We start from the raw sequence: 27,999 nt of genomic DNA on the forward strand, positions 1-27,999 counted from the left end.
TATTTATGATTATTCAATGAAATGACTAAAAACATTGAACAGGTGCTGTTTGGACAAGAATGATAATTTTTTAAAAATCCAAATTTAAGGTCAAATCTTACCAAAACTGCTTCTCTAACAGTCACAAAGTAGAGACTAAGTGAAGTTTAAGTAAGCCATTTTAAATTGATTATATACTAAACATTCAACACATTTGTTTTGCTTGATTATTTATGTGAGCCTGTTTACTTAAACAGCAGCAAATTTGAGTTTTTCTTTCAAATCTAGAAGTGATTCTTATCTAATCGGAGCTACACATTAACAGACACACTTTTATCATTATGAACAGAGAAGGTACTTATAAAAACCAGTGTATAAACATACAAAGAGCTTAACAAATTAGGTTTTTGAACACTTTTTCTTCAGTTGAGTGATTACTGCTTACATAACCGTAAGTTTACAGTATAATAATTTTCAAGGCACATAATGCATCTTACAATAACTGACCCTTGTGATGACTGTAATCCAAGAAACAACAGTTACATCATACTGTAGTCATTGCAAGTTTATACCAGGTATGTGTGTTAAAATGTGTGTTAACAAATAGCAAAAGGTCAAAGTGAACCTGTTATGCTTTTATATTATTTTGTGTCATATATTGTTATAATGATAGATGCTCATATTAAGCATCAAGTAATCCCTGATTTTCTGACTTCGGGCACAAAAGGTTAAAGGTTTAAAAATTTAAAAGCCAGATCAGCTAGTTTGAATGAAGTTGGATAAAAAGGAAGGGAGCTAAAAAGCTTGTTTTATTTTGGTGAGAGGATGATTCAAAGGGATCCACCAAGGACAGTAAATAAAGGTTATTTTGAACTGTGAATCATATACAGCTACTTTAGTAGAGTCCAAGAATAAAAGTATGGAGCTGAAAATTAGCATAATAGGTTCACTTTAATGATGTAGGTCAAGTTTTGATTTCTAATCTTGCTGATTGGCTGCATCATTTGAATGTAATCAAATATTCAGGATAGGCATGGTCATCGTGGAAGATAACAAACATGTCTGGATTGGCCATGTTGTCCACAACACTGTCGTACCGGTCTGTGGAGCCGGTGCTGGTGTTTTTCACCGGTGGTGCAACCATGCCTTTTTTTCCAAGAGTGAAGTCACCAGTCAGAACTCGGCAGACGTACATAAACTTTTCTCCTTTCTGATTGGGCTTGGAGTAGGTGTCACTGGCAGAATAACTAGCATTGACTGCAAAGTATGTCCCATCGCCGTATAATGCAGCTGAAAATGGAAGAATAGCAGAAAGTCAATGAAAAAGGTCTGACATATTTTCTATTATTAGTAGTAGTAGCAGGAACACTAGCAGATACTGATATTACTAATTTCACCAGTCAATGCTGTGAAATCAAATACTAAAACCCAAACAATGTGTAAAATGTAACTAAAACAGAATATACTGATTTACAAATGTCATAATCCCATATTCTAATCACAGTAGAATATGGAAAAAAATTTTAAATGTTTAAAATCAGAAGAAGAAAGAAACTGAGACAGGGCCAACGGGAATGGGAACTGAGGAGACCAATTACTGGAGCTTTGGGATAAAAATGCTATCCCATTCTATTTGGTTTAATCTACATCTTGAGTGCTGAGTCTTCTTTGTTGTATAATTTTCTAATTGTTCTAACGTATTTTGTCCTACCGTATTAAGGTGCACCGCATTCCTGCACTGCCGATTTTTGAGAAAATGTTTTAAGTGCGCCTTATAGTCCGAAAAATACGGTAATCTAATCTTTTTCTTCTTCTTTTGCTTTATTCCTATGGGATTCCCCACACCAGCCCTCCACGTCCTCAGTCACTACATCCGTGAACCTTCTCTGTGTTTTTCCTTTATTGGTCCTGCCTTCTGAGACCAGCGCTAGGAGCACACTGACATGCCACCCAGCTATTCAAATGCTAAAGCTTAGTTTAAAAGAGTGTTTATGGCCTGCAACTCTCAGTGTTAGGACCAAATTTAAAGCAGTATTCCCCACCCCATATGCTACTGCCATATCTCTAGTATCAGCTCTCTGCCAAATACAAAATAATAATAAGAAACTTAGTCCACAAAGATCTCACCATTTTTTCCAGCGTAGCTCCTGTTGAAGCCATGGTCATTAATGTGTGGCACAGTTGTTTCACAGGTGCCATGGAAAAGACGTCTTTCATTCATCTTATGACCATTTTTCACCTCCATCTTATGTTTCTTGAGCTGCAGACTCTTCCACAATACAGGATTCTGGATCCTCTCAATCTGAAAAGAAATAAATTGCATTCTAATATGGGTTTCACTTAATTATTTTTCTGTGAAAGAAACTTAAAAAAAATGCTTAAAATTGTAAATCTGACCTTAACTAAGGCAAGGTAATGACTACGACAAGAGAATGCTTAATGCTACCTTCACAACAGTCTGATTGCATGAGGCCTTGAACAGCTGGAGGAAAATGCATTTTTTAATTAATTTCAAATACGTTTCTGTGTATTCTGTTGTGGGCCATTACCTGCCTTAAAAATATTTTCTATGCAAAATATTTTTTTTTTAAAATTTGATTTAAATCATGAACATATCTGGAAATAATTAGGCAATACCAACTATTGATGATCCATGTCACTAAAAACTTTCTACTCTAGTGATCTGACTGCTAAGATAAAAGACCAAATGTCAATAATACCTTTGTAACAGTATGATTGCTCGAGGCCTGGAACAGCTTCCGGATTTCAGCATATTCTGATGTCTTGGCCTGTACTGTAAAAACCTGACATGTGGCGTTAGCTGGCACGGGTTCCCAGTGTTCAGGAATATCCGCATCTCTATTCCTGCTTATCATCTTAATGATCTCAGCTTTAGCATTAAGCACATCACTGCTGAGTCCTTCAATGGTGATTGTGGGTTTGGGTGTACTGCATTCTATCTTTATGCTTATGCCCATGGTCTTCTGCATGTCAAAAATCTTCAGGTGATCTGCTTTAGAGAACGTACGGATGGCGTTGTCTTCTATTTTGGTGGTCTGGCGTTCTTGGGATGCCTTGTCATGTAACAGTTTCTTGGCTAAATCTACATTAGCCTGTGTGTCACCACAAATATGGAAGCAAGTGGGATCCACTTTGAGACTTTTGATGTCAAAATCTTTATCTTGCTTTCCAAGACCAAAGAGTGCTGAAAGAACACATTTCAAAAACATTAGAATTTAAGAGTTAAAACTGATTGGAGACTGTGGAAAAATGAAACCAAAATTAATTTCTACATATTTACCTTTCATGCCTCCCCAGGTCCCCTGTCCTTTATCCTTAGGATCAGCTGCTTCCCTCTGTTGCATACTGCTGTGGAAGTCTTTTAGCATAGCTTTTTGGAAAATAACTATGCGGATTTTGGTCAGGGGACTGAAGGTGTTTTGGCTCAACACATCAATTACTGCATCCAACATGGCATCTGCCACCAGTCTCGCTTTTACATTACCTTGACCTTAAAAAATGTTATTAGTATTATTATAATTTAAAGAAAGTTGGCATTGTCCAAGTAACTCCACAACTGATTTGTTAAGAGCACATGCCAAATATGTGTTTTTGCAGGTAGCTTATGAAAACATACACTGGAAAAATAAATAAATATATGTAAAATGCACTGGTAATTTTCTGCCAGCTCATTGTTTTGTTTGCTTGTTTTAATGGAATAATAAAATTTAGTGTGTGTTTAAAAAATTCTGAAAAAACATCCATAAAACAACTGAAAATTGCTTCAGTTAAAAAAATGGTTTATTGTAGTTTATTTGATGGAATTTCTTTCAGTTTACTGAATGATCCACAATCCACTGTATTAAAAGTTCAAGACTTATCTTGTTTTTGCTTTTGTGCAATCAGAATTGTGATGCACTATTATGCCAAAACATTAGTGTTTTTTTCTTTTATCTAACCATTTGTGTTATTGTTTACACAAGTGTACATGTATTGTGGAAATGCCAGTGTTGACAGGTGGGGAAAAAGCAAGAAATGAAAAAATAGGGCGGGGGCGATATGAAGAAAAAAATAAGAACAAGTACAGAAACACAATGGTTCACTAACTGCTGCACCTGGAAAAAAAAGAAGAAAAATCACACAAATAAAACCAAACAGTACCTGCAAAAAATACATACATGTGAAAAAACATGGCTACGTGTGTGTTTGTTTGCATGAGTATATGTCTCTGTCACAAAATGTACTTAATAATGTGGGTGGAAAGCCACAACAACGTCCCCCAGAAGCCAGAGGTAGGTAAAGAAAGACCCAGGCTGTCCACAGCTCTGCACCCAGGACGGCACAGACCACCCTGAGGAACACAACCAGGAAACAGATGACCCCAGGCCCCAGGGTCCCAGACCCCAAACAATGTAGAGGAGGTCACCACCCGGCCAAGGGACACAACCTGCCACATCAAGCCCCTGGCAGTTTTCTTCTCTAACGTCCAAGCAACTGTAAGTGCCAACAAAGAAGAGCTGAAGAAACTTTTGACTGAGAAGCTGGTGGAAAGGCAAGTGTTTGTTTGTTGTCATAAACCAGGACCTCTAATTGAAGCTTTCCTGGTCCTGAGAAAGCATAGCAGGAATACCCCACCACTACAATTGTAGACTAAATCAATGAGACTCTACTCATATCCAATTTGGACAGCATTCCTATCATATAATTTTAAAAGATCCAATTTTAAAGCACTTTGTGACATGACATGATGGTGCACCTTTCTCCACACAGTCATACTGTGGATCAGAGTTGTTGGTGTGGGACCTTTCTGTGTCCTGCATCATTGGCTCAAGTTTTTCTCCCCTATAATGTCTGGTACAGTGCAGTAGGTGTGTGGGTGGACATGCCTGTTGCTGATGTTGACCACACTTGGTAATGATCTGGCTGAAGATTCATAGATTCAAGGTTCTTAAACTTGGTAATTCAGTAAACAGTTCAGATATATATTTAATGAAGTTCTGACATAAAAGTATACCAGTTCCTGCTGATGTACTACCAAATGGTGGTTGGTGTTTGGTAATACATAGAGACTTCATGAAGTCCCACTAAGAGGTGTGCCCTTTGTTATAGCTGAATGTGTCTGCTAAAAACCAAGGCTGGTCATCAGTATCTGGTAAACATAATTTGTGCTGCCACACGCTTGTTAAAGCCAAAAGTGATTGATCAAGTTCTTTTCGGCCTTTGGTTTGATAAAATGCATTCAAACATATTGAATTTCACTTTCAGACTTTTGGTTGTTCATTATAAGCCCCACGTACAGCATGTTAGACTATTTAAGTTTTTATCTGGCATGCAGTTTCCTCTCCATTGCATCTGAAATTAAGGAAAGGTCTAATAAAAAAAAATATGAAAACTAATCTGTAATTTTTAGACTTGTATTATAGTTTTGTTACCTGTGGTTGGTTACAAGCATTGGTTCTGTTATCCTGAAGAGCCTGAGGACAGAATCCCTAAAGTAGACTATACTACTTGAAGGAAAAAATCTTATGTTTCTCAGGTCATCATGCTAAAAAAATATGTTGAGAAAAGTTCCAACCATGACCTCTAACCCATGTTTTCCTGTGGTGACTATGGTGTCACCCTCTTATATTCACAAGGTGGAAGGGTCTTATGAATAGCATGCATTTAAACAATTTGAAAAGTGTGGAAGCCAGCCAAAGTGTAAGATTTGCCATTCATTGCTACACACTGCAAGATCCATTAAGACATGCCACCGATAGTTTCAAAAGGCTGGTGAATGCTGTGGTGTTTGGTGCCAAAAAACTGTGATGTGCTTTAGCATATTCTTCCACCTTCTGGCCCAAGCATATGGATATCTTGCAGGAAATATTTACTAGTTAAAAGCTGCAGCTCTTTATTTTGAATGTAGCAGTTTGGAGAGGCTGTGATAGGGTAAGGGCAAGTGCCCCCTCTATGTGCCAAGGTTCACAACACTCTGTATGATTCTGTGTGGTTTTCCTGTGCCAGAACCATGAGGGGAACTGTCCCAATTTTTTGGATATGTTTCCAATGCCATGAATTCTGAATGAATTTTGCTGGTGTGATGGCCTCTCAAGTCCTGCCAGTTCTTATCTCTGGATTTCTAAGTATGAAAACTCATTCAATTCAAGGGTCTCCTGTAACCCTGGTAAAGTCTTGATTTTACATGTGAAACCAAACTAGAGTCTGATGGTTCAGTGTGTTATTTTTCTAAGAAAAAAAGTTATGACCCAGATTATGATTTATTTTGTGTGTGAATATTGTGTGTCATTCCTCCCTGCATGAGGATGGTACTGTTCACCTTGTTCTGTGTCTCCCATTTGGGTTGCGGCCTAAGTGGTTGCCAGTTGGTAACTACTGGAGACTGAGGGCAACTCAAAATGAGGTGTGACTAGCCTAGTCACCTGCTTTACAGCTCTCAAACAAACTGTTCATGTTAATCATTGAACATTTCTATTTAGTGTTCAGATGGAACATTGTATATAATATTTTCTTAAAGGATCAGTCATGGCAGCCTCTAGGGGTATGAAGAATTTTTTTTTTCCAAAATGTTTTCTCCTGCTTATATACAGGACCAGTCAAAAGTATCCAAACTTTAAACTGGTCCTGTATATCAATGACATGCCATCAGGTCAAGCAAAGCAATCAGTGCTTGTCCAGTGTAATCTAAAAACAGAAATAAATTAAAAACCACCAAAGTGAATTCAGATCTTCTCTGTTCATTGTTCACAACAGTGCTGAGTCATAAAGCTCTTGCATGTTTTCCCAAGGCTTTAAATTACTGCCATCTTGTGGCCACACTTGGGTATTGTGTCTGGAAGAAGGCTTAACTGCTGGGCTTCAAGTAATTGGGAATTGACAGTGAAAAAGTATTTGCCTTGTTCCTGGTTTCTTAGTTGTTACTTTTTTTTTTTTTTTTTTTTAGGGGGCGTTGTTTTTTTGGCATATTTGTCACACTTGAATATTTCAGATCATGAAACAAACTGCAATACAACACAAGGAAATATAAAATGACGTTTTAAAATGATAATTTCATTTATAAAGGGGAAAAAAAGGTTATCCAGATCTGTCAAAAACAGTCCCCTGAGCCTAATAACTGGCTGTCACCCACTGAAGTTTTTGTACTCTGCAAGGTTATCAGTGGCAATAAAAATGAATGATATAACAAAACTGAAAAAAAAAAAAAAAAAAAAAACACATTCGTTAAAAGCTAAAACTGCTAGAGTTTTAGCTGGGAGTGCCATCCAGTACCTCAGTGCGTGTCTGCTCACCGAGCCAGTCTGCAAATTAATGTCTGATGATGTTCATTCAATTCAATTCAATTTTAGTTATATAGCGCCAAATCACACCAAACAGTCACCTCAAGACGCTTTGTATTGCAGGTAAAGACCCTACAATAATACAGAGAAAACCCAACAGTCAAAACGACTGCCTATGAGCAGCACTTGGCTACAGTGGGAAGGAAAAACTCCCTTTTAACAGGAAGAAACCTCCAGCAGAACCAGGCTCAGGGAGGGGGGGTCATCTGCTGTGACCGGTTGGGCTGAGGGGAGAGAAAAGACATGCTGTGGAAGAGAGACAGAGATTAATAACAATTAATGATTAAATACAGAGTGGAGTATAAACAAAGTAAATAAGGTGAATGAAAAGAAACAGGCTATTGTGGGAACCCCCCCAGCAGCCTAGGCCTATAGCAGCATAACTAAGGGGTGGTTCAGGGTCACCTGATCCAGCCCTAACTATAAGCTTGATCAAAAAGGAAAGTTTTAAGCCTAATCTTAAAAATAGAGAGGGTGTCTGTCTCCTGAGTCCAAGCTGGGAGCTGGTTCCACAGAAGAGGGGCCTGAAAGCTGAAGGCTCTGCCTCCCATTCTACTCTTAAGTATCCTAGGAACCACAAGTAAGCCAGCAGTCAGAGAGTGAAGTGCTCTATTGGGGTGATATGGGACTAAAAGGTCTTTGAGATAAGATGGGGCCTGATTATTCAAGACCTTGTATGTGAGGAGAAGGATTTTAAATTCTATTCTAGATTTAACAGGGAGCCAATGAAGAGAAGCCAATATGGGAGAAATCTGCTGTCTCTTTCTAATCCCTGTCAGTACTCTAGCTGCAGCATTTTGGATCAGGCTGAAGGCTTTTCAGGGAGCTTTTAGGACAGCCTGATAATAACGAATTACAGTAGTCCACCCTAGAAGTAATAAATGCGTGGATTAGCTTTTCAGCATCACTCCGAGAAGGGATGTTTCTAATTTTAGAAATATTGTGCAAATGCAAAAAAGCGGTCCTACATATTTGTTTAATATATGCATTGAAGGACATATCCTGGTCAAAAATGACTCCAAGATTTCTCACAGTGTTACTGGAGGCCAAAGTAATGCCATCCAGAGTAGGTATCTGGTTTGACACCATGTTTCTAAGATTTGTGGGGCCGAGAACAAGAACTTCAGTTTTATCTGAATTTAGAAGCAGGAAATTAGAGGTCATCCAGGCCTTAATGTCTTTAAGACATTCCTGCAGTTTAACTAATTGATGTGTGTCATCTGGTTTCATTGATAGGTAAAGCTGAGTATCATCTGCATAACAATGAAAATTGATGCAATGCTTTCTAATAATACTGCCTAAGGGAAGCATGTATAATGTAAATAGAATTGGTCCTAGCACAGAACCCTGTGGAACTCCATAATTAACCTTAGTGTCTGAAGAAGACTCCCCATTTACATGAACAAATTGGAGTCTATTAGATAAATATGATTCAAACCACTGCAGTGCAGTACCTTTAATACCTATGTGGGTCCTTAATATTACACACATTTAACATATAATGCAAGTATCTTTGGTATGTAATGCTAGTAACAGTTGGTTGTTGAAAACCATTTTTAATGATATAACTTATTGAGGTCTTATTACTCAATAGTTATTCTTGCACCTGACAAATAAAGTATGAGAAACTAAAACTAGTGAAAATTAAGATAAAATTATGCATTAGACAAAAAATAAAAATTAATAAAAATGAGCAAAACCATTCTGGAAACTAATTTAAACTAACTGGGTTAGAGAAAAAAAGTGACTGCATGAAATAAAACTAAACTATAATGTAAAATGCACCGAGTATTTATTTTTCATTAACCTCTTTTTACTTTGTTCATACCCCACTTTGCATTTAATCATTATTTATGTTTGATCTCTTCCACAATGTGTCTTTTGTCCTGTCTGTCTCCCCTCAGCCCCAACTGGTCCTGGCAGATGACTGCCCCTCCCTGAGCCTGGTTCTGCTGGAGGTTTCTTCCTGCTAAAAGGGAGTTTTTCCTTCCCACTGTCACCAACTGCTTACTCAAAGGACGTCGTTTTGATTGTTGGGTTATCTCGGTAATCATTGTAGGGACTTTACCTCACAATAAATAGGGCCTTGAGATGGCTGTTTTGTTGTGATTTGGAGCTTCATGACTAAAAATAAACTGAATTCTAATGTGGCCATAAGTGTGAGTAGTTGTCTGTATAAGCCAGTGTTTCACCCTGTGACAGCTGGGATAGGCTCCAGCCCTCTCTTGATAAGTGGAAGAAGATGGATGGATGATTGTGTGCTTTCCATATCATAGTAATACATGAATAAATCTCACCTGTGCCAATGGCAGGAAACGATATAGAAGTATAGGTGGTTTTCAAACACATCTGAAGTACAGCTTTCACAAGTTCTTTGATTTTTACTGGGTCGGACTGTCCAACCAGATGGAGGATCTTCTTACACTTTAGATTACCTGGTTGTGTCATTTTCATGTCCAGGGTGGACTTGACACCTAAATGTGGAGATAGTGGATCTGAATGCCGTTGAACCTTAATGACCATGAACATGATTATTTTCAGCTATACGCCCTTTCTTGACAATTCTTTTCTCTGACCACAACATTTGACTTAATACTAAATAGTAAATGGACTGGTACTTAAGTAGCACTTTCCTACTCTACATGAGCACTCTAAACATTTTATACAACATACCTCATATACCTATTTATGTAAGTACTTTTTCCATTCTCCAAGTGCTTTCTTTTAAGTCAGCTTTCATTGCATAGTTGAAAAACAAAACTATTATTCTGTAGCTGATGTTGTCTGTGTAGATTCTCAGTAGCTGATGTTAAATATAAGTTATTGTGTCATAAAATCATCAATGTAAAGTGGTCTCTAGAGGTTAAAAAAATAATAACTGGACGTCTTCAAGTTTTTTGGAAAAAATAAGCCTTTCAGATGAGAGGTGAAACATTTTCAAGAAACGTAAAGAACTCCAGTCATTTTTTTTTCAAGCTCCAGAGACTACCTTAGGCCTGGATTGCAGAGAACATACACAGATATATGAATGTGAAGTGGTTTCTTACCAAGATTGCGGCATTCCACTTCAACAGTTTTGCCAGCTGCTTCTAGAATAGCTTTAGAAACTCCTGGTTGAGGTGAAAAAATATACACATAAATACAGTATAACCAAATGTCATTAATATGGGTGGATTAATATTTTCTGTAATTTAACATTTTAAAGGTGCTGAATTGCTCTGATTGTTATGTCCACTTTACAGTAATGAAGACAGAATGACATGTAATAATACACATGTAATACACATGTAATAATAGTTTAGGTTTTCTATGATTTACCTGACATAAGAGAAAAGCTTTCATTGGAAGAGTTGACAATGATATCAGTGGTCTCCTTCGTTATGTCTCCTACAAATACCTGTATAGTCACATTTCCCATTTTAGTCTCATGCATGTCTGAAGTCGAAATTAACTTGGAGAAGAAGCCCCCTGGCATGAACAAATAATAATAATAAGATAAAAAGCTAAAGCCAGCAATAAATAAACACATTTTTCTCTTCAAAAAGTTTGTATACTTCTCAGTTAGGTGACTAGTACAAAATCTATTATTAACTTTTTAAAAATGTGCAAACTGTATCAAAAATATAAAAATATTTTTTGATGGGTGTGTAAAAACGCTAACTGAAGTGATTTAATCCAAAATGATATGTTTGTAAATGGAATCCTGAAGAGATTTCTTTCTAGCATTACATTGCTATTTCACATAAATCAGTATTTCTGTGTTGTGTACTTTGACTTTTTGTAGAACTTGAACCACCTGAGACATTGGGAAACTTCTTAAATGCATCACTGAAGGCCTGCAGAGAGAATCAGAGAATTCGGCTATTGAAACAATCAGAAACAATAGTACAATATACCAAGCAGCAACATGCAGGGTTTAAAAGCAAATTACACAGAAATGTAATTCAATTTCCAGAAAGGAGCATAAACAGAGTAAAAAGAGGTGAATAAAAAGAAAAAGTGCATTATGGGAACCCCCAGCAGACTGGGGCTATTGCAGCATAACTAAGGAATGGTTCAGGGTCACCTGATCCAGCCCTAACTATAAGCTTGATCAAAAAGGAAAGTTTTAAGCCTAATCTTAAAAATAGAGAGGGTGTCTGACTCCTGAATCCAAGCTGGGAGCTGGTTCCACAGAAGAGGGGCCTGAAAGCTGAAGGCTCTGCCTCCCATTCTACTCTTAAGTATCCTAGGAACCACAAGTAAGGCAAATGGCTTTCACTCTGGAACCAGTGTCCTGGAGAGAGGCTGGACTCTGTTCCAGTCTTGTATCACCTCAGCTTCCTGCTAAGGTGATGGGATGCTGCTGAGTTACCCATGGATGAGATGATTGCTTTCCAGCACCTTTTGGTTGGGGAATAGGTCCTCACTGTTGTTTGTGCTTATGCCGGCCTTTATGGAGTCATTGGGTGGCATGCTCAAGAGTGGTATATTGGGTGAATCAATTGTCCTACTGAAGGATTTCAATGCTCAAATCTTTGTTATTCATGAAATGTTTAGTAAGATTTGATTACAGTTGGGCTGTAAAGAACCAACTAATGGTAGATCTTTATATAACTTGTCTTCTGCTTTCTTCTGAAGTACTCTTTCCCAGCAGGCAGATGACAACTGTCCCAGAGGACGACTTTGTCCACCAGTCCACAGCTTGATGTCACTCAGATCTAGACCTTTCAGCCTGTGTCTCTGGTGGTATGAATTATATGGTTATTCTTGCTGAGTGTGAGTTGAATGTGGATAATGTGTTTGCTGTAACAGTTTTCTTTAGGGAGTTGTTTTCCAACCATTAACTTTTTAAAAATGTTTATTTGCAGTCATTTAAAGATGTTTTATAGTAAATATTGACCTGTGTCCTTCGTCCCTTTGCAGTAAGCTGAATCCACACTGACCAAGAAACCTGGTGAACAAAGGTCAGAAGGACTCTTTGCAGTGAGAGGTTAACATCTTCACTGCGGATATGACTGAAGATCATGGGTAATTAGGATATTTTTTAAGTCTTCTTCAGTGGTATCTGGGAAAAATCAGTATTTGATTAGTTAAAATCAGGACAGTTTCATGAAGAATTTTTACACTGCTGAATTTGTATGTGTAAGTAAAAGACCTACACCCCATTCCAGAAAACAGGTTTAGTGACAATTGAGTTTGTTTATTCTGATATTAGGAAACTTTTTTTTTGTTCCAGAAAGTTAACTTCAACTGAGTTACCATGATAACAGATTATATGAACTAAACCTGCTCACTGACTGGTTTCTTTAATAGTGTCTCTTTCCCTCCTGCTACACCTGAACCAACTGACTGACTCTGAGATTTTATTTTCTCCTTAATATGGTAGAAGTCCCAGGAGAAAGTAGCTCAACAACTTCTGCAGGATGGTACATAACAGGATGGCCAGAGTGAAGGTCCTTTATAAGAGATAAATAATATAGTCCTAACTTATATATAATGTAGTCCTTACTATTCTTTGATGTACAGGAAATGGAGAAAAGTGTACTCCAACAGTGGCACTGCTGGTATTTTCTTATCAGAAAATGAAAGTCAATGAAATCTTTAAATATTCAAAAATTTATTTTTTCTTAATCATAACTGTATGAACTATAGAGCAACAACTGTCAGTTAATCAATTTCAAATTAATTATGGGCAAAAGAAAAAACTCTTTCCTGCTGGAACTCGTTTTATTTTGAATTATTTAATGTCTTTTCACATTCAAATAGCCTGTGTTTGAGACAAAACTATTTTTCATAAGGTATAATTAAATTACAGTATCTTGATACTGAATCCACTAAAATATGCAAATAGATCTTCAGAGATAAGATCTTCAAGGGATAAAATTTTTAGAATATTACATGTATATTTCACAGATGGATATTTGAAGTTGGGAGTTTTCAAGGTTCAGTCATGTCTGTTTACAGAGATATGCAAAGAGATCTTATGTAAGATCTTTGGCAGATTTACGAATTAGCATATTACCTGGATATTTAATAAATGAGTATCTGTAAGTGGGATTTTTCAGGGTCCAAACTTGTCCGTGTATGGAGGAATGTCCAAAATGTATCTGTCAAAGATTGAGTGCTCATTCTTCAGAATATTTTCCGTATTTGTGACAAATTGACTCTCAGACAGAATATAATGCCTATATTTGTCATTATACAGAATATACAATAATACCATATTTTAGGGCTTTTATTCCAGTGAAATGGTCTCCACACTCACCAGATCTCAATCCAATAGATAATTTGAGATGGAACAGAGAGGTTCTCATCATGCAGCTGAGACATGCAGCAACTGCATGATGTTATCAGGTTATTATGGACTAAAATCACTGAGGAATCTTTCTAGCACCTTGCTGAATCTACAGTTGTGGTCAAAAGATTTAAGAATGACACATACATGAATTGGTTTTCATGATGGCAAGGAAAAATGTCCAGTCATCATTGCTTTGCATACCAAGGGCATCACAGGCATGTGTATAGTTCAGTTGTTGTGAAGAAGGCTTCAGGGTGCCCAAGAAATTGTCAACGCTGTCTCCTAAAGCTGATTCAGCTGTGGGATTGGGGTACCACCAGTACAGAGCTCATCCAGAAAAGGCAGCAGTGTGAATGCATCTGCATGCACAGTGAGGTAAAGACTTACAGGAACTCTACCATCAGTCCTGCATCATGCCAACAGTGAGGCATCTAAGGGTGTGAGCTTACTCAAAATTTTGTCTAATCACAATAAAGAATGATACCAAAACGTCCTCCAAGAGCAACTTCTCTCAATTGTCCTAGAACAGTTGGTAAAGAACATTACTTTTTCTAGCATGATGGAGCATTGTGTCATAAGGCAAAAGCAGAGGTGGCAAAAGTACTGACATTCTGTACTTAAGTAGAAGTACAAGTACTTTTGTTAAAAAATACTTTAGTAAAAGTCGAAGTACTGGTTCAACTTCTCTACTTAAGTAAAAGTAAAAAAGTACAGGCTCTGAAATGTACTCAAAGTAAGAAAGTAAAAGTAGTTCTTTGGAGGATGTTTCTACCTGCTATTTTTGTGTAAAACAAACCGAACCTCATTATATATTATTGTGATAATATAAAATAGTACATGAGAATACAAACTTTATTCCAATCTAAATTTTAATTCTAATGAATGCACTCAACTTGAATCTGTTATGTAGGACACAAACTGTGAAAGGGAATTTAAACACAGCTCTGTTCTCTGTGTCCTCCATAGTAGAGGGTGACTGTGCCTCCACCTAAACACCAACATGAGGATACTCAGGGGTTACAGTGGGATTCAGAAAGTGGAGGAACCCTAAGATCAGCTGTAGTGGCTCTGCATGGGGAGAAGAATCACAGCTTTCTATTGTGAGCTGCAGTAAATGATGTTGGTGTGCAGGCTGACCTGCTGCTGCTGCTCTGAGGTTTACTGCTCTGTGTGGATGAACTGAACTCACAAAGATGTAACCCAGTATTTCACAGCTCTCTGAGCTGATCTCCATCCCCTACACTGACAGCATACAGGCTGTAGAAATGTTGGATTCAGTGAATGAATCTCAGCATCAGCAGCTTTGATTCAAACTCATCTCTGCTGCACTGATGTAACCTGTAACTCTGACCATGAACACAAACACTGTGCTCCAGTCCAACACAGAGCTTTACTGTAAATACAGTACAACAAGCTAACCTATTTATTAAACACTAAATTGCAGCATTTTCATAGAATCTTTGAATTACACAAAGTCAGCATACTTCAGTTTGTTTTCCGGTCCTTACCTTTAAATCTAACCTCTCTTCTTCCTCTCCTGTCCTCTTTCTCCATCTCTGAGTGAACTTCTCTCTCTTTGCTCTCCCTGAAATACAGCAGCTCTTCTTTTAGCTAGCAGAAACACTGTGTGACAAACTGCACACACTTTGTGTGTTTGCTGATATTTGTTGAGCATTTAGAAACGTTGCATTTACCTGCCACACGTTACTCCCTTCATGCTCGCTCCTCTTCAGTAGCGCTAGCTAAGCTGTTTATGTGCCGCAGCGCAACTTACGGACTCGGTCCGGCCCGATTATAGCGCTATAAATGATACATTAATTATATGGGTTTGCGTATTTAATCCCTTTGTACGAGATAAGCCCCGGTGATGGAGGATACGCAGTACGATTGTCTCTTATGTGTTATTATTCCTCCATTTAGGCTCAGATCGTTTTATGTTTGAAGGCGCACTGACCGGAAATGCAAATTTCTCTCTGACGTTAAAAAGTAACGAGTCTGTTTGAAAATGTAAGAAGTAGAAAGTACAGATACTTGCGTAAAAATGTAGGGAGTAAAAGTAAAAAGTAGTCAGAAAAATAAATACTTAAGTAAAGTACAGATACCTGAAAAATCTACTTAAGTACAGTAACGAAGTATTTGTACTTCGTTACTTCCCACCTCTGGGCAAAAGTGATAACTAAGTGGCTTGTAGAACAACACATTGAGAACTTGCCCAGTTTGTTCATGCCCAGAAAGCTACCCAGATCTTAATCACATCAAGAACCTGTCTCTGGAGCTTGAACAAGGCGACTGGACTTCTTTTTGTTTCTTGAAGACGTTTCACCTCTCATCCGAAAGGCTTCTTCAGTTCTCAACCAAATGGTGGAGAGACCCAGGTATTTAAACCCCTGTGGGCGTAGTCCCCTGGAAGTGGTTATGACCCTCTATTGATCATGTGCGTGAACACATGTGCCCAGGTGTGAAGGGGGCGTGGGTCATATTTAATCAGTGGTTTCAGTTGAAACCAATTTAGGACTCCGCTCCATTGTTTCCTGTGGCCTATTGAGGTCACTGGAACAAAGGTGTGAATGGGGGTTGAGACGTCTGGGAAGGGAGCTCAGGACAGCACTGTAAGCGGGGGAAAGTTGGTGACGTAATCCACCTCCTCTGTTCAATGATGGTTGTTCACAGTGGACATAGATGGCTTCTTTCACTCCTCTTTCAAACCATCTGTTTTCCCTGTCCAAAATGTGAACATTGGCATCCTCAAAAGAGTGCCCTTTTTCCTTCAGATGCAGATGTACTGCTGAATCTTGTCCTGTCGAGGTGGCTCTTCTATGTTGTGCCATTCGTTTGTGAAGAGGCTGTTTGGTTTCACCAATGTAGAGGTCCGAGCACTCTTCACTGCACTGAACAGCATACACTACATCGCTGATCTTGTGTTTGGCGGGTTTGTCCTTGGGATGAACCAGTTTTTGTCTTAGGGTGTTACTTGGTTTGAAGTATACTGGGATGTCATGCTTGGAGAAAATTCTTCTGAGTTTCTCTGACAAGCCTGACACATATGGGATGACAATGTTGTTCCTCTTGTCCTTCCTATTCTCTGTAGTTTGTGTTTGGCCTTCATTCCTGTGCATCTTAGCTGATTTGATGAAGGCCCAGTTGGGGTAACCGCATGTTTTGAGGGCTTTCTCAATGTGTGTGTGTTCCTTATGCTTCCCTTCTGCCTTAGAGGGAACACTTTCCGCACGGTGTTGTAGGGTCCTGATCACCCCAAGTTTGTGTTCCAGAGGGTGGTGGGAGTCAAAGAGGAGATACACCTCCAGGGGACTACGCCCACAGGGGTTTAAATACCTGGGTCTCTCCACCATTTGGTTGAGAACTGAAGAAGCCTTTCGGATGAGAGGTGAAACGTCTTCAAGAAACAAAAAGAAGTCCAGTCGCCTTTTTCAAGCTCCAGAGACTACTATGACCTGGATGACTGAGAATCTACACAGACATCAAGAACCTGTGATCAATCCTCAAGAGGCAGACTGAAAAACAAAACCTCACAAACTCCAAGCACTGATTATGCAAACATGGGTTGCCATCAGTCAGGATTTGGCCCAGAAGTTAATTGACAGCATTCCACTGAAAATGATCTGGCCCAAGAACTGGACTGAAAACAACGAAAAAGCCAATGTTGAAAAAAAAAAAAGCTTTGGAAAACCTTCAGAAAGCCCAGAGAAGAAGAAACATGGAGTAGCTCAAGATTTTTGCACAGACGTGTTTTTGTTATTACTGTTACAGGCAACAACAACGGAAAAATAAGAAGAGGAAACAAAACATCAAAAAGAAAAGTGATATAGTTTTATCTACTGTAACAAACAGCTGTGCAACTGAATATAAGGTACAAGCTTTTCTTACCTGGATAGTTTCTGCATCTCCTGGGTGAAGTACAATCACAACCCTTTTTAGGTGCTTGGGGTGTTTCTTTTTGCTAAACTCTAAGATTTGATCCAGCATCAAAGAGGCTATGAGATCTGTTGGGAAACCCAGGTTTTCAGGGCCAATGGCTGGCAGGGATATGGAAGTCAGATTATTATTTTCTGCCATCTCCAAACAATCCTTAAAGATTCCACTTAAACACTGTAAGACAACAAATAAATACTATTTATGATAATAATGACATTTAAATTCAGTAATATGCATGTCATCAATTTTATATTGTAGAGAATATTTATCCAGCACTATAAATAATGTAATACGTTACCTTTTCTGCTGTGCCTTGGCCGTTATCCCAGTGAGGTGCAATTGCATGAAATACTTTTTTGCTGTTTAGGTTGCAGCCCTCTGTAACAATGACCTCACCAACATTTCCATTTGCACCCTGTGCATTTATTAACTGCTGAAGTTTGGGTCCAGCTGCACGCAAGATGCCTTTTGAAACTGCACCTTTGTTCAAGTCAAGGTCTGAAGATATCATACTCACCAACACCTCTGTCTAAAAATGTGTTAAAATAGTTAATAGTTAGCAGCCCACCAGAGTAAAAGAGTAACAATCAATCATATAAAATAATTTACTTCTAAAGATAATTACTCTGTAGGAATTTTTCCATATTAAAGTAATTATTTGCTCATAATAAAGTATAATAAAAATCCAAACTACCATGGCAGCCTCTATGCTTCCCTTTATAAGAATGATGTCCAGCCTCTCTTTGGTTTGCATACGATAGAAGTACAGGTCAGATCCAGTAGGCTGCAAAACTGATGGTTTAGGAGGTTTGGGAAGAGTTTGTTGAGAATGAGTCACACCAAGATTTCCAAACTCCTGTCTGACAGCATCCACCATGTCCTGAACAGCAACATCATCAATGTTCACCAAATGGATCTTCTGCAAGGTGATGTCATCATATTTTTCATCACAATACTCCTTCAGTGCTCTGACAATGGCAAGTTCACACTGCTTGAAGGGGAAGCAGCCAAGGCCGCTGCCAATGGAAGGAAGAGCTACTGAAACACACCCACTGGTTTCTGCAAGTTCTAAGCTTCCTTTAACAGCTTTTTTCAACTGAGCCCAGGCTGTTTGAGGTTTATCTTTGTCAAACTTGGGTCCTACAACATGGATGACTTTCTGGCAACAAAGCTGCCCTCCTGCACCAGTTATGACACAGTCTCCTGGCTTCAGTTGTCCCATTGTTTTAATTATGTTATCACATTCATCCTGTAACTGAGGACCAGCAGCCTTCAAAAGCGCTGCTGCAAGACCTGCATTATGTTTCAAGTCTTGATTAGATGGACTGACAATTGCCTGCACTGGGTAACTGCACATATCTGCCTTGCAAACAGCTATTTCCACTCCTTCAGGTGTCTTAAATTGGTATAAAGTTTTTGGCACTTGTTTGAAGGCCAAGCTGTCTCCTCCACCAGTCTCATCAACCAGTTGGACCAAGCAACCAGTTTTTTGTTTGATTTCAGAAAAATACACAGTTTCATTTTCCTGAAAAAGCTTCTTTGCTCCACACTTGTAGACATTCAGACTGTCAAAGACTACAGAAGAGACTGCACCTTCAACTACAGTCTTGCAACGTGTCACATCCACTCTAGAACCACTCAGACAGATGGCCTCATTTCTGTAAGACACTTTCACCTTGTCTTTCACTTTCTCCAACCAATTTGTGTTGAAATGTTTCAAGTATTCAATGACAATATCAGCTTTGACCACAACAGTTTCTTCAATCTGAGCATTCTGTGTTAAGAAGTCATTAAGTTGATGGCCAACATTTATGACATTATGCTTGTAGCCAGACACCACAACTTGTTGAGCAGTGGTGTTGATTCGAGTCCTGCATGGTTTACTGTTAGCTTGTTCTAACTGACTGACCAGCTGCTGCCACTCTGGCTTCTTCAGGACATTACTGTCTTCAACACTGATGAACTGAGATGTTAGCAACTGTGTCAGATGGTCTTGAGCATTAGACAGATCTCTGTCAGAAACAGCAACTAGCTGCACCCTGTTTCCACTGATGTCGAATGCTGCATTTATTTGATGAGATGTGAGGAGAGCATCTGTAAGCTCCTCTTCTTGCTCATGTTTTAACAGTTCCAGCATGTAATTATCTATTTTCAGATTATTTTGTTTTAATGCAAGTACTGCTTTAAATATAACTTCTCTCGCTTTAGTAATCTCTTCTCCTAAGCCAGTTATTTTCAGATTTGGACTCTCTGGTGACATTTTGAGTTCTGGATACATTTGTAGAAGCTTATCCTCGAGACCATCTTTACACAGGAGGTAAAAAATTGATGGTGACACTTTGATCTGTTCAGTTTTACTGGACCTCTGCCTGTGGACCTGTTTTGCAATCTTATTAATAATTTCAGAAAGTGATCTCTCTAGTCTGTTGATGTCACTGACAAGACCAGCCACTGATAAAACACCACTGGCTTTATCAGGTACAACAATCACATCTTCATTCAGTAGCTTCTCTCTGAGCTTTTTCTCAGACTCTTCCCATGTCTCTGGATCTGGATGGAACTTCAGGGATTTGAACTTTGACACAGATTGCGCAAAGGCTGACTTCACAGTATCACTCCATTCTCTGATGAGGACTTTGGCATCCTTTTGCTTTAGTAAAGAAGATACAGGACTCAAGGTCACAGTGTCAGTTTGGCCGAGGGTTATGTTGCAAAATTGTTTTTCCATTTCACTACAGATGGTCTGTGCTGCTGATTTTTTGTAAGCCAGATATCTCAGGACAGTGCTGTCGATGGGCTCAGAGATGGCAGCAGGAAATTTTAGTGAAGGCTTATCTTTGCCATAGAGGGCCCTTCCCAAAGATTTATAAAAAGGATAAACTCTGATCTCTTCCTTCTTGATGGAATGCTTCTTCTTCATGATCTTTTTAAAAGCTGTGAATTTAAAAAAAATGACTGTACATTATTAACATATAACAATTACAGTAATATCTAAAAAGTAGTATATGTGAATTACCTTGATGGTCTTTAAATGTGATGACGGCAGACTGTTCTACTTCATTAACTATGACATCTTCCACATCCCCACCTTCATTTTCAAAATAAGGATGAAGGTATTCTTCACTGTTGTAGTGAACTAGAACTTGATTGGTGACTTCGAGAGGTCGGACTGACAATCCCTTCTTTGTGAACATCTTGTTTTGGGGGCATCTTGCCAAAAAGTCAGTGTTTTCTGTGTAGTAGTGGTTAAAAAAAGGAATTTTATTACAAACTCCACAGGATTCCTTTAATGATCTTTGCTGATTTAATGATGAGTAGACTAGTTTTTTAGGATATGTTATCAGTTTATTTATAATCAGCAATTTAATATTCTGTCTTGTACAGCATATAGCGTACACGTCAACTATCACTACTTGTGGTAAGGTCGACTTTTTGGTAAATTCACCAGACCACTCAAAACTCATTCAGGAGCTTTCTTTTTACATGTTTGTTAGCCTGGTACCTAGTTTTTTTTTTTTTTACTTTTTTGGATTGTGCGTGCCCTTATCTTCATTTAGACTTTTTGGTGCCACCCATTAGTTTAGAAACTGTATTTATGTCAGCTTATTTTTATGCAATGAACATGTTATCTTCTAGTATTAACTTTTAAATCAGTCACGATGTTCTATGTTAATGATTTTTGGAATATGTTTTGCAAGAGAAATTTCAGTATGAATAGACAATAAAAGTCCACGTTATCATAAACATGGACTTTTCATTTTGAAATGTGTACCTTTTACACTTTGGAAAGTCACCACAGCAGAGGAGATGTCAGGAAGGACTTCTAAAGTGAAGCTTTGGGAGGAAGATGTTGAATCATGAGTCTTTACAATGTTTTCCACCAACATTTTCAAAACCTCCTGGTTGATGTTATTAGGAATATTCCCTAACAGAGCCGAGGTGGAACGCAGGGCTTCATCCACTGTATCGTTTTCTTTGCCTTTGGACTCTCTTTGGACTTTGGCTGCAGTCCTGCTTTCATCGGTACTTGACAGTTTGTTGGTCACAGAAACATCTGCTGTTAGTGAGACATCTATGTCAAGTCAATGAACAAATTTCTTAGAACATAGAACACCACGAATTCAAATGTCTAACTATGTTAAGTTTAAAATGGGTTTACAGATTTTAGATTTTGGTGGCCTTGAAGACTTGTCTTTGCCAAAGAAGGTTATTCCCAAACATTTATAAAAAGAAGAACTTCTGGTCATTTCCTTCTTGATGGAATGCTTCTTCTTCGTAGTCTTTTTAACAGCTGTAATAGAAAAAAAAAATACTCTGACAAACATGTAAAATCCTGTAGACATTTTCCTGTTCACCCAGCTCAACAGCATGCGTCAGCTACAACTAATAACTGCAATGCCATGCAACACTTTTGTTTTAAAGACAACATGTTCTAAACTCGAACATGTGAACATGAACAAAACAATATTATATAGAAATAATTTTTCACAAGTTTTTTAAAAAGAAAACTAAATAATGGACAAAATCATTTGAGGTCATTTGTATTTTTAGATTCCATGAATAAATTCATTGCATGCATAAACTGGGTAACATAAGATTGATATGTTTCGAAACTGCTTACATGATTAAACATTTATTTGTAACAAACAGAAAACTTTTGTAGAGCATGTTAATTGTATATTTAACTTTTATTCAGTACTTACACTTCACGTTGTCTTCATCACTGTCATGTCCTGGGCCGTTGGCCCAGCGTTTTGTGTTAGTTTATTTCCTAGTGTTGTGATATGTCTGCGTCTCTGTCCTGAGTCTGTGCCTGTTCCCCGTGTTTAGTCAGTATGTTCCTTGGTTTGTCACTTCCTGTTTATTTTGACAGTCTGGTTTTCCTGTGCTTTGTGTTCAGCTTTGCTTCCCCTGTGTAATTAGTTTCATTTGCCTCACCTGTTGTTCCCTGCTGTTTCCTCTTGCCCTGATTACCCAGTGTGTACTTAAGCCCTCAGTTTTGTTTTGTTCTCTGTTGCGTCGTTGATGTTTTGTGCCCGCATGTTCCTGTGTTCCCTGTGCCTGCCCTTCGTCTCCCTGTGCCTCCCTTCCAAGGTTTTTGTATTTGTGTTTCCCCCGTTGAAATAAATCCCCTTTTTAGTTATGTTTGCTTCTGGAGTCCTTCATGTGAGTCCTTCCTCGTCCGTTCCCTCCCCGGCCATGACAGAACGACGCAACCATACTAAAGACCCTGCAAGCTCCGGCCGCTACAATGGCACTCGCCTGGCGCTGGGGGGACCAGCTTTTTTGAACGGTCCCCGGCGACGCCGCTCACCGCCCCCGCCTAAACCGCAGGTCTGCCGCGTGGGCGGACTGTTTTTGGCGCCGGCCGCTCCCTCACCTGTCACTCCGCTCGCTGGCCCCTCCTGTCCTCAGCAGTCGCCGCAGCCACGGAGGACGAGATACCGGAGGAAGCGGAGAGACGTTTTCCTGGAGCCAGCGCCCGGAATGACTCCAGAGGAGTCATTTTTCCGATTCCTGGGTCACAGGGGTCCCTGGCCTCCCACCACTTCCGCGTCACCACTGCCTGCTGCTGACGGAGGAAGACCAAGCTCCCGGCAGCATCAGAGAGAATCGCCGCGGGAGCAGAGCGGTATAACGCCGCGGAGACGGTCACTCTCGCCTCAGTCAGCTGTAGCGCCAGCTCAGTCTCAGCCTTCCCAGTCAGCCGCAGCTCTCCCTAGCTCTCAGTCGCAGTGTTCCCAGTCAGCTGTGGCTCCAGCTCCTCCTCGGTCGCAGTGTTCCCAGTCAGCTGTGGCTCCAGCTCCTCCTCGGTCGCAGTGTTCCCAGTCAGCTGTGGCTCCAGCTCCTCCTCGGTCACCGTGTTCCCAGTCAGCTGTAGCTTCTCTCTCTCGTCAGTTAGCTCCAGCTCCCTCTGCTCCAGCTCCCTTAGCTCCATCTTCCCCTGCACCCGCACCTGTTCCGCGGGTGGGGGCAGCCAGACCCAAGCCTTCGCATCGGTTTTCTGCGTTAGCTGCAGCAGCAGGGTCTCAGTCAGCTCTAGCTCCAGTCGCTCCCCCTCGCCTTCAGTCAGCTCTAGCTCCAGTCGCTCCCTCTCGCCTTCAGTCAGCTCTAGCTCCAGTCGCTCCCCCTCGCCTTCAGTCAGCTCTAGCTCCAGTCGCTCCCCCTCGCCTTCAGTCAGCTCTAGCTCCAGTCGCTCCCCCTCGCCTTCAGTCAGCTCTAGCTCCAGTCGCTCCCCCTCGCCTTCAGTCAGCTCTAGCTCCAGTCGCTCCCCCTCGCCTTCAGTCAGCTCTAGCTCCAGTCGCTCCCCCTCGCCTTCAGTCAGCCCCAGCTCCAGTCGCTTCCCCTCGCCTTCAGTCAGCCCCAGCTCCAGTCGCTCCCTGTCCACTCCAGTCTCAGTCAGCCCCAGTAGCTCTTCCTCGGTCCCCGGTGTCAGCTGTTTCTGTGCCCTCTCAGTCTGCTCCCTCCGCTTTAACGTCAGTTAGCTCCGTAATCCCCTTGGACCCTTCAGTCAGTTCGGTTTTGGTCTCTTCATCTGCAGTTTTTCCATCTTTAGTCGCAGTTCCCTCAGCTCCGGCTCCCTCGGTAGCTCCAGTAATGACAGCTTGCCCAGTGTCAGCTCTTCCTAGCTCTCAGTCAGTCTCCACGCAGACTGCTCCCCGTAGCGTTCAGTCAGCTTCCACGCAGCCAGATCTCCCTAGCTCTCGGTCAGTTTCCACGCAGCCAGATCTCCCTAGCTCTCGGTCAGTTTCCACGCAGCCAGATCTCCCTAGCTCTCGGTCAGTTTCCACGCAGCCAGATCTCCCTAGCTCTCGGTCAGTTTCCACGCAGTCGGCATGCTCTAGCTCGCAGTCTGCCTCCACGCAGTCTGCTCTCCCTAGCTCGCAGTCTGCTCTCCCTAGCTCGCAGTCTGCTCTCCCTAGCTCGCAGTCTGCTCTCCCTAGCTCGCAGTCTGCTCTCCCTAGCTCTCAGTCGGGTTCCACGCAGTCGGCATGCTCTAGCTCGCAGTCTGCCTCCACGCAGTCTGCTCTCCCTAGCTCGCAGTCTGCTCTCCCTAGCTCGCAGTCTGCTTCCACGCAGCCAGTCGTCTCCCGGCCTGCTTCCACGCAGCCAGTCGTCTCCCGGCCTGCTTCCACGCAGCCAGTCGTCTCCCGGCCTGCTTCCACGCAGCCAGTCGTCTCCCGGCCTGCTTCCACGCAGCCAGTCGTCTCCCGGCCTGCTTCCACGCAGCCAGTCGTCTCCCGGCCTGCTTCCACGCAGCCAGTCGTCTCCCGGCCTGCTTCCACGCAGCCAGTCGTCTCCCGGCCTGCTTCCACGCAGCCAGTCGTCTCCCGGCCTGCTTCCACGCAGCCAGTCGTCTCCCGGCCTGCTTCCACGCAGCCAGTCGTCTCCCGGCCTGCTTCCACGCAGCCCATAGCGTCAGCTCCCATGCAGTCCCCTGCACCTTGGCTATTCCCCGAGCGGCCCCTGCTGCTCAATAAAGCAGCAGTGTGCCCTGTTCCGCAGTCCCAGCCTGCGCATCCGGAGCCTCACCATGTAGGCCCCGTTCAGCCCAAGGGCTCAGCTCAGTCCGAGCCGCCAGGGGGTCCCGCTCAGTCCGAGCGCTCCGAGCCTGAGGGTCCCGCTCAGTCCGAGCCGTTGGGGGTCTCCGCTCAGTCCGAGCCGATGGGGGTCTCCGCTCAGTCCGAGCCAATGGGGGTCTCCGCTCAGTCCGAGCGCTCCGTGCCAGAGGGCCCCGCTCAGTCCGAGCCGATGGGGGTCTCCGCTCAGTCCGAGCCAGGGGGTCCCGCTCAGTCCGAGCCGATGGGGGTCTCCGCTCAGTCCGAGCCAGGGGGTCCCGCTCAGTCCGAGCCGATGGGGGTCTCCGCTCAGTCCGAGCGCTCCGCGCCAGAGGGTCCCGCTCAGTCCGAGCCGATGGGGGTCTCCGCTCAGTCCGAGCCGATGGGGGTCTCCGCTCAGTCCGAGCCGATGGGGGTCTCCGCTCAGTCCGAGCCAGGGGGTCCCGCTCAGTCCGAGCGCTCCGCGCCAGAGGGTCCCGCTCAGTCCGAGCGCTCCGCGCCAGAGGGTCCCGCTCAGTCCGAGCCGATGGGGGTCTCCGCTCAGTCCGAGCGCTCCGCGCCAGAGGGTCCCGCTCAGTCCGAGCCGATGGGGGTCTCCGCTCAGTCCGAGCGCTCCGCGCCAGAGGGTCCCGCTCAGTCCGAGCCGATGGGGGTCTCCGCTCAGTCCGAGCCGATGGGGGTCTCCGCTCAGTCCGAGCGCTCCGAGCCAGGGGGTCCCGCTCAGTCCGAGCCGGTGGGGGTCTCTGCTCAGTCCGAGCGCTCCACGTCACCCGAGGGTTCCCCACCAGAGCCCGGGGTCACCCTTCTCCGCCGCCGCATGCCCCGCGGTCGGCCTCCAGTGTCTGCTCCCCGTCGCCGCCGCCGCCCGCCCCGCGGTCGGCCTCCAGTGACCCCTCCTCGTCGCCGCCGCCTGCCGCGTGGTCGGCCTCCAGTGACTCCTCCTCGTCGTCGCCGCCGCCGCTGGGTGCGCGGTCGGCCTCCAGTGACTCCTCCTCGTCGTCGCCGCCGCCGCTGGGAGCGCGGTCGGCCTCCAGTGACTCCCCCTCGTCGTCGCCGCCGCCGCTGGGAGCGCGGTCGGCCTCCAGTGACTCCCCCTCGTCGTCGCCGCCGCCGCTGGGAGCGCGGTCGGCCTCCAGTGACTCCCCCTCGTCGTCGCCGCCGCCGCTGGGAGCGCGGTCGGCCTCCAGTGACTCCCCCTCGTCGTCGCCGCCGCCGCTGGGAGCGCGGTCGGCCTCCAGTGACTCCCCCTCGTCGTCGCCGCCGCCGCTGGGAGCGCGGTCGGCCTCCAGTGACTCCCCCTCGTCGTCGCCGCCGCCGCTGGGAGCGCGGGCGGCCTCCAGTGATTCCTTCTCGTCCTCGTCGCCGCCGCCGCTGGGAGCGCGGTCGGCCTCCCTCGTTGGGATTTTGCTTTGTGGCCCCTTGGCCTCTGCGGCCTCCTGAACTGTGTGTTTTTTGTTTTTGGATTTCCCACTGACTCCCCTGAACTGTGGACTGTTTTTTTCCCCTGCTGTTTTTTGTTTTTTCATAGCTCCTGGACTGTTCCTTGTTTCGACCCCCTGTTTTGGACTGTCTCCGGCCTTGTGCCGTCGCCTTTTGTTCTGGTCCTGTGTTTTTGTTTTCTTCCGGTACGGGTTTGATTTGTTTTGTTCACGCCCTGTGATTTCTGTTTTGCTCCCTGTCTTTGTTTTTGTTTCGGGCCCTCCCTCCTGGTCCCCCGCCTCCCGCCCTTGTCTGGTTTTGTTTTCTGGTTTTGGCCGTCGGGAGCCGGCCTTTGAGGGGGGGGGTACTGTCATGTCCTGGGCCGTTGGCCCAGCGTTTTGTGTTAGTTTATTTCCTAGTGTTGTGATATGTCTGCGTCTCTGTCCTGAGTCTGTGCCTGTTCCCCGTGTTTAGTCAGTATGTTCCTTGGTTTGTCACTTCCTGTTTATTTTGACAGTCTGGTTTTCCTGTGCTTTGTGTTCAGCTTTGCTTCCCCTGTGTAATTAGTTTCATTTGCCTCACCTGTTGTTCCCTGCTGTTTCCTCTTGCCCTGATTACCCAGTGTGTACTTAAGCCCTCAGTTTTGTTTTGTTCTCTGTTGCGTCGTTGATGTTTTGTGCCCGCATGTTCCTGTGTTCCCTGTGCCTGCCCTTCGTCTCCCTGTGCCTCCCTTCCAAGGTTTTTGTATTTGTGTTTCCCCCGTTGAAATAAATCCCCTTTTTAGTTATGTTTGCTTCTGGAGTCCTTCATGTGAGTCCTTCCTCGTCCGTTCCCTCCCCGGCCATGACAATCACATGGGGAGTCCTGTGCAACAAAATATACATTTTAGTCACTTAAAAAAAAAAAAAAATATATATATATATATATATAGCCATAATTTGGAGTCTGAGGAGGGGGTTCATTTTTGTTTGAGGGGAACACAAAACTATTCTTGAAGATTTTACTGGTATGCAGATTTCACTAGATTACAAGTTATACCTGTGATGATTTCTCTTCAGGGGGTAAACAAACCGTCAGCTTCAAAACACTCTTTTCCAAACTGATTTGATGCGAATCTTTGGCCAGAACATTTCGCTGGTCTATGAAAGAGTACAAGAAAATCTCAGGAAAGAACTTAATGGATAATAAAGTTTTTAACCTCAATATTTTTTAACCGACTAAGTACATCTTACTTTATGGATCCAAACATACCTCTTTCTCTCCGGAAGTGCACCATTGCTGTCCTGCTGCCATTTTCATACTCAACCTCACATTCACCACCATTAGATTCTTCACTTAGAAAGTATTTTAATAACTTAATTTTTAATCTGGGTATGTTGGTTTCTTCGAGCTCAACGAGCAGAGGATAAGAGTACGCGTCGGCCATCCCTGAAGGCTGGGTGTTTTTCTGAGTGAGTCTCTTCTGCTTTACCTGTGCAGGTTACATAGGACT

The 27,999-nt window shown here is 42.6% G+C and overlaps 1 protein-coding gene across 1 annotated transcript; it reads right to left on the reverse strand.

The window, feature by feature from the left end:
* Window positions 1-56: 56 nt before the first annotated feature.
* Window positions 57-27,933, reverse strand: LOC115800623 (protein mono-ADP-ribosyltransferase PARP14-like). Its single transcript, XM_030758103.1, has 18 exons — window positions 27,759-27,933; window positions 27,546-27,646; window positions 27,362-27,371; window positions 21,302-21,601; window positions 20,546-20,761; window positions 20,317-20,463; window positions 19,945-20,127; window positions 18,224-19,749; window positions 17,828-18,058; window positions 17,482-17,703; window positions 11,086-11,152; window positions 10,635-10,784; window positions 10,364-10,426; window positions 9,614-9,790; window positions 3,281-3,490; window positions 2,700-3,184; window positions 2,107-2,281; window positions 57-1,269 (listed from the first exon to the last, which is right to left on the reverse strand). Exons 1-18 carry the CDS (start codon window positions 27,931-27,933, stop codon window positions 980-982), a joined length of 4,728 nt encoding a protein of 1,575 aa, XP_030613963.1. The 3' UTR covers window positions 57-979.
* Between the last annotated feature and the right edge of the window lie 66 nt (window positions 27,934-27,999).

Source organism: Archocentrus centrarchus, chromosome 21 (genome assembly GCF_007364275.1).
Source record: "Archocentrus centrarchus isolate MPI-CPG fArcCen1 chromosome 21, fArcCen1, whole genome shotgun sequence".
Classification (NCBI taxonomy): domain Eukaryota; kingdom Metazoa; phylum Chordata; class Actinopteri; order Cichliformes; family Cichlidae; genus Archocentrus; species Archocentrus centrarchus.

What these genes read in the sequence shown, in the direction of transcription:
- LOC115800623 (XM_030758103.1), bottom strand. Translation starts at nt 27,933, where the DNA reads ATGGCCGACGCGTACTCTTATCCTCTGCTCGTTGAGCTCGAAGAAACC. An exon ending in GCACTTCCGGAGAGAAAGAG is followed by an intron (nt 27,647 to 27,758) that starts GTATGTTTGGAT and finishes ACTCTTTCATAG; the next exon opens with ACCAGCGAAATGTTCTGGCC. An exon ending in GCCAAGGCACAGCAGAAAAG is followed by an intron (nt 17,704 to 17,827) that starts GTAACGTATTAC and finishes GTTGTCTTACAG; the next exon opens with TGTTTAAGTGGAATCTTTAA.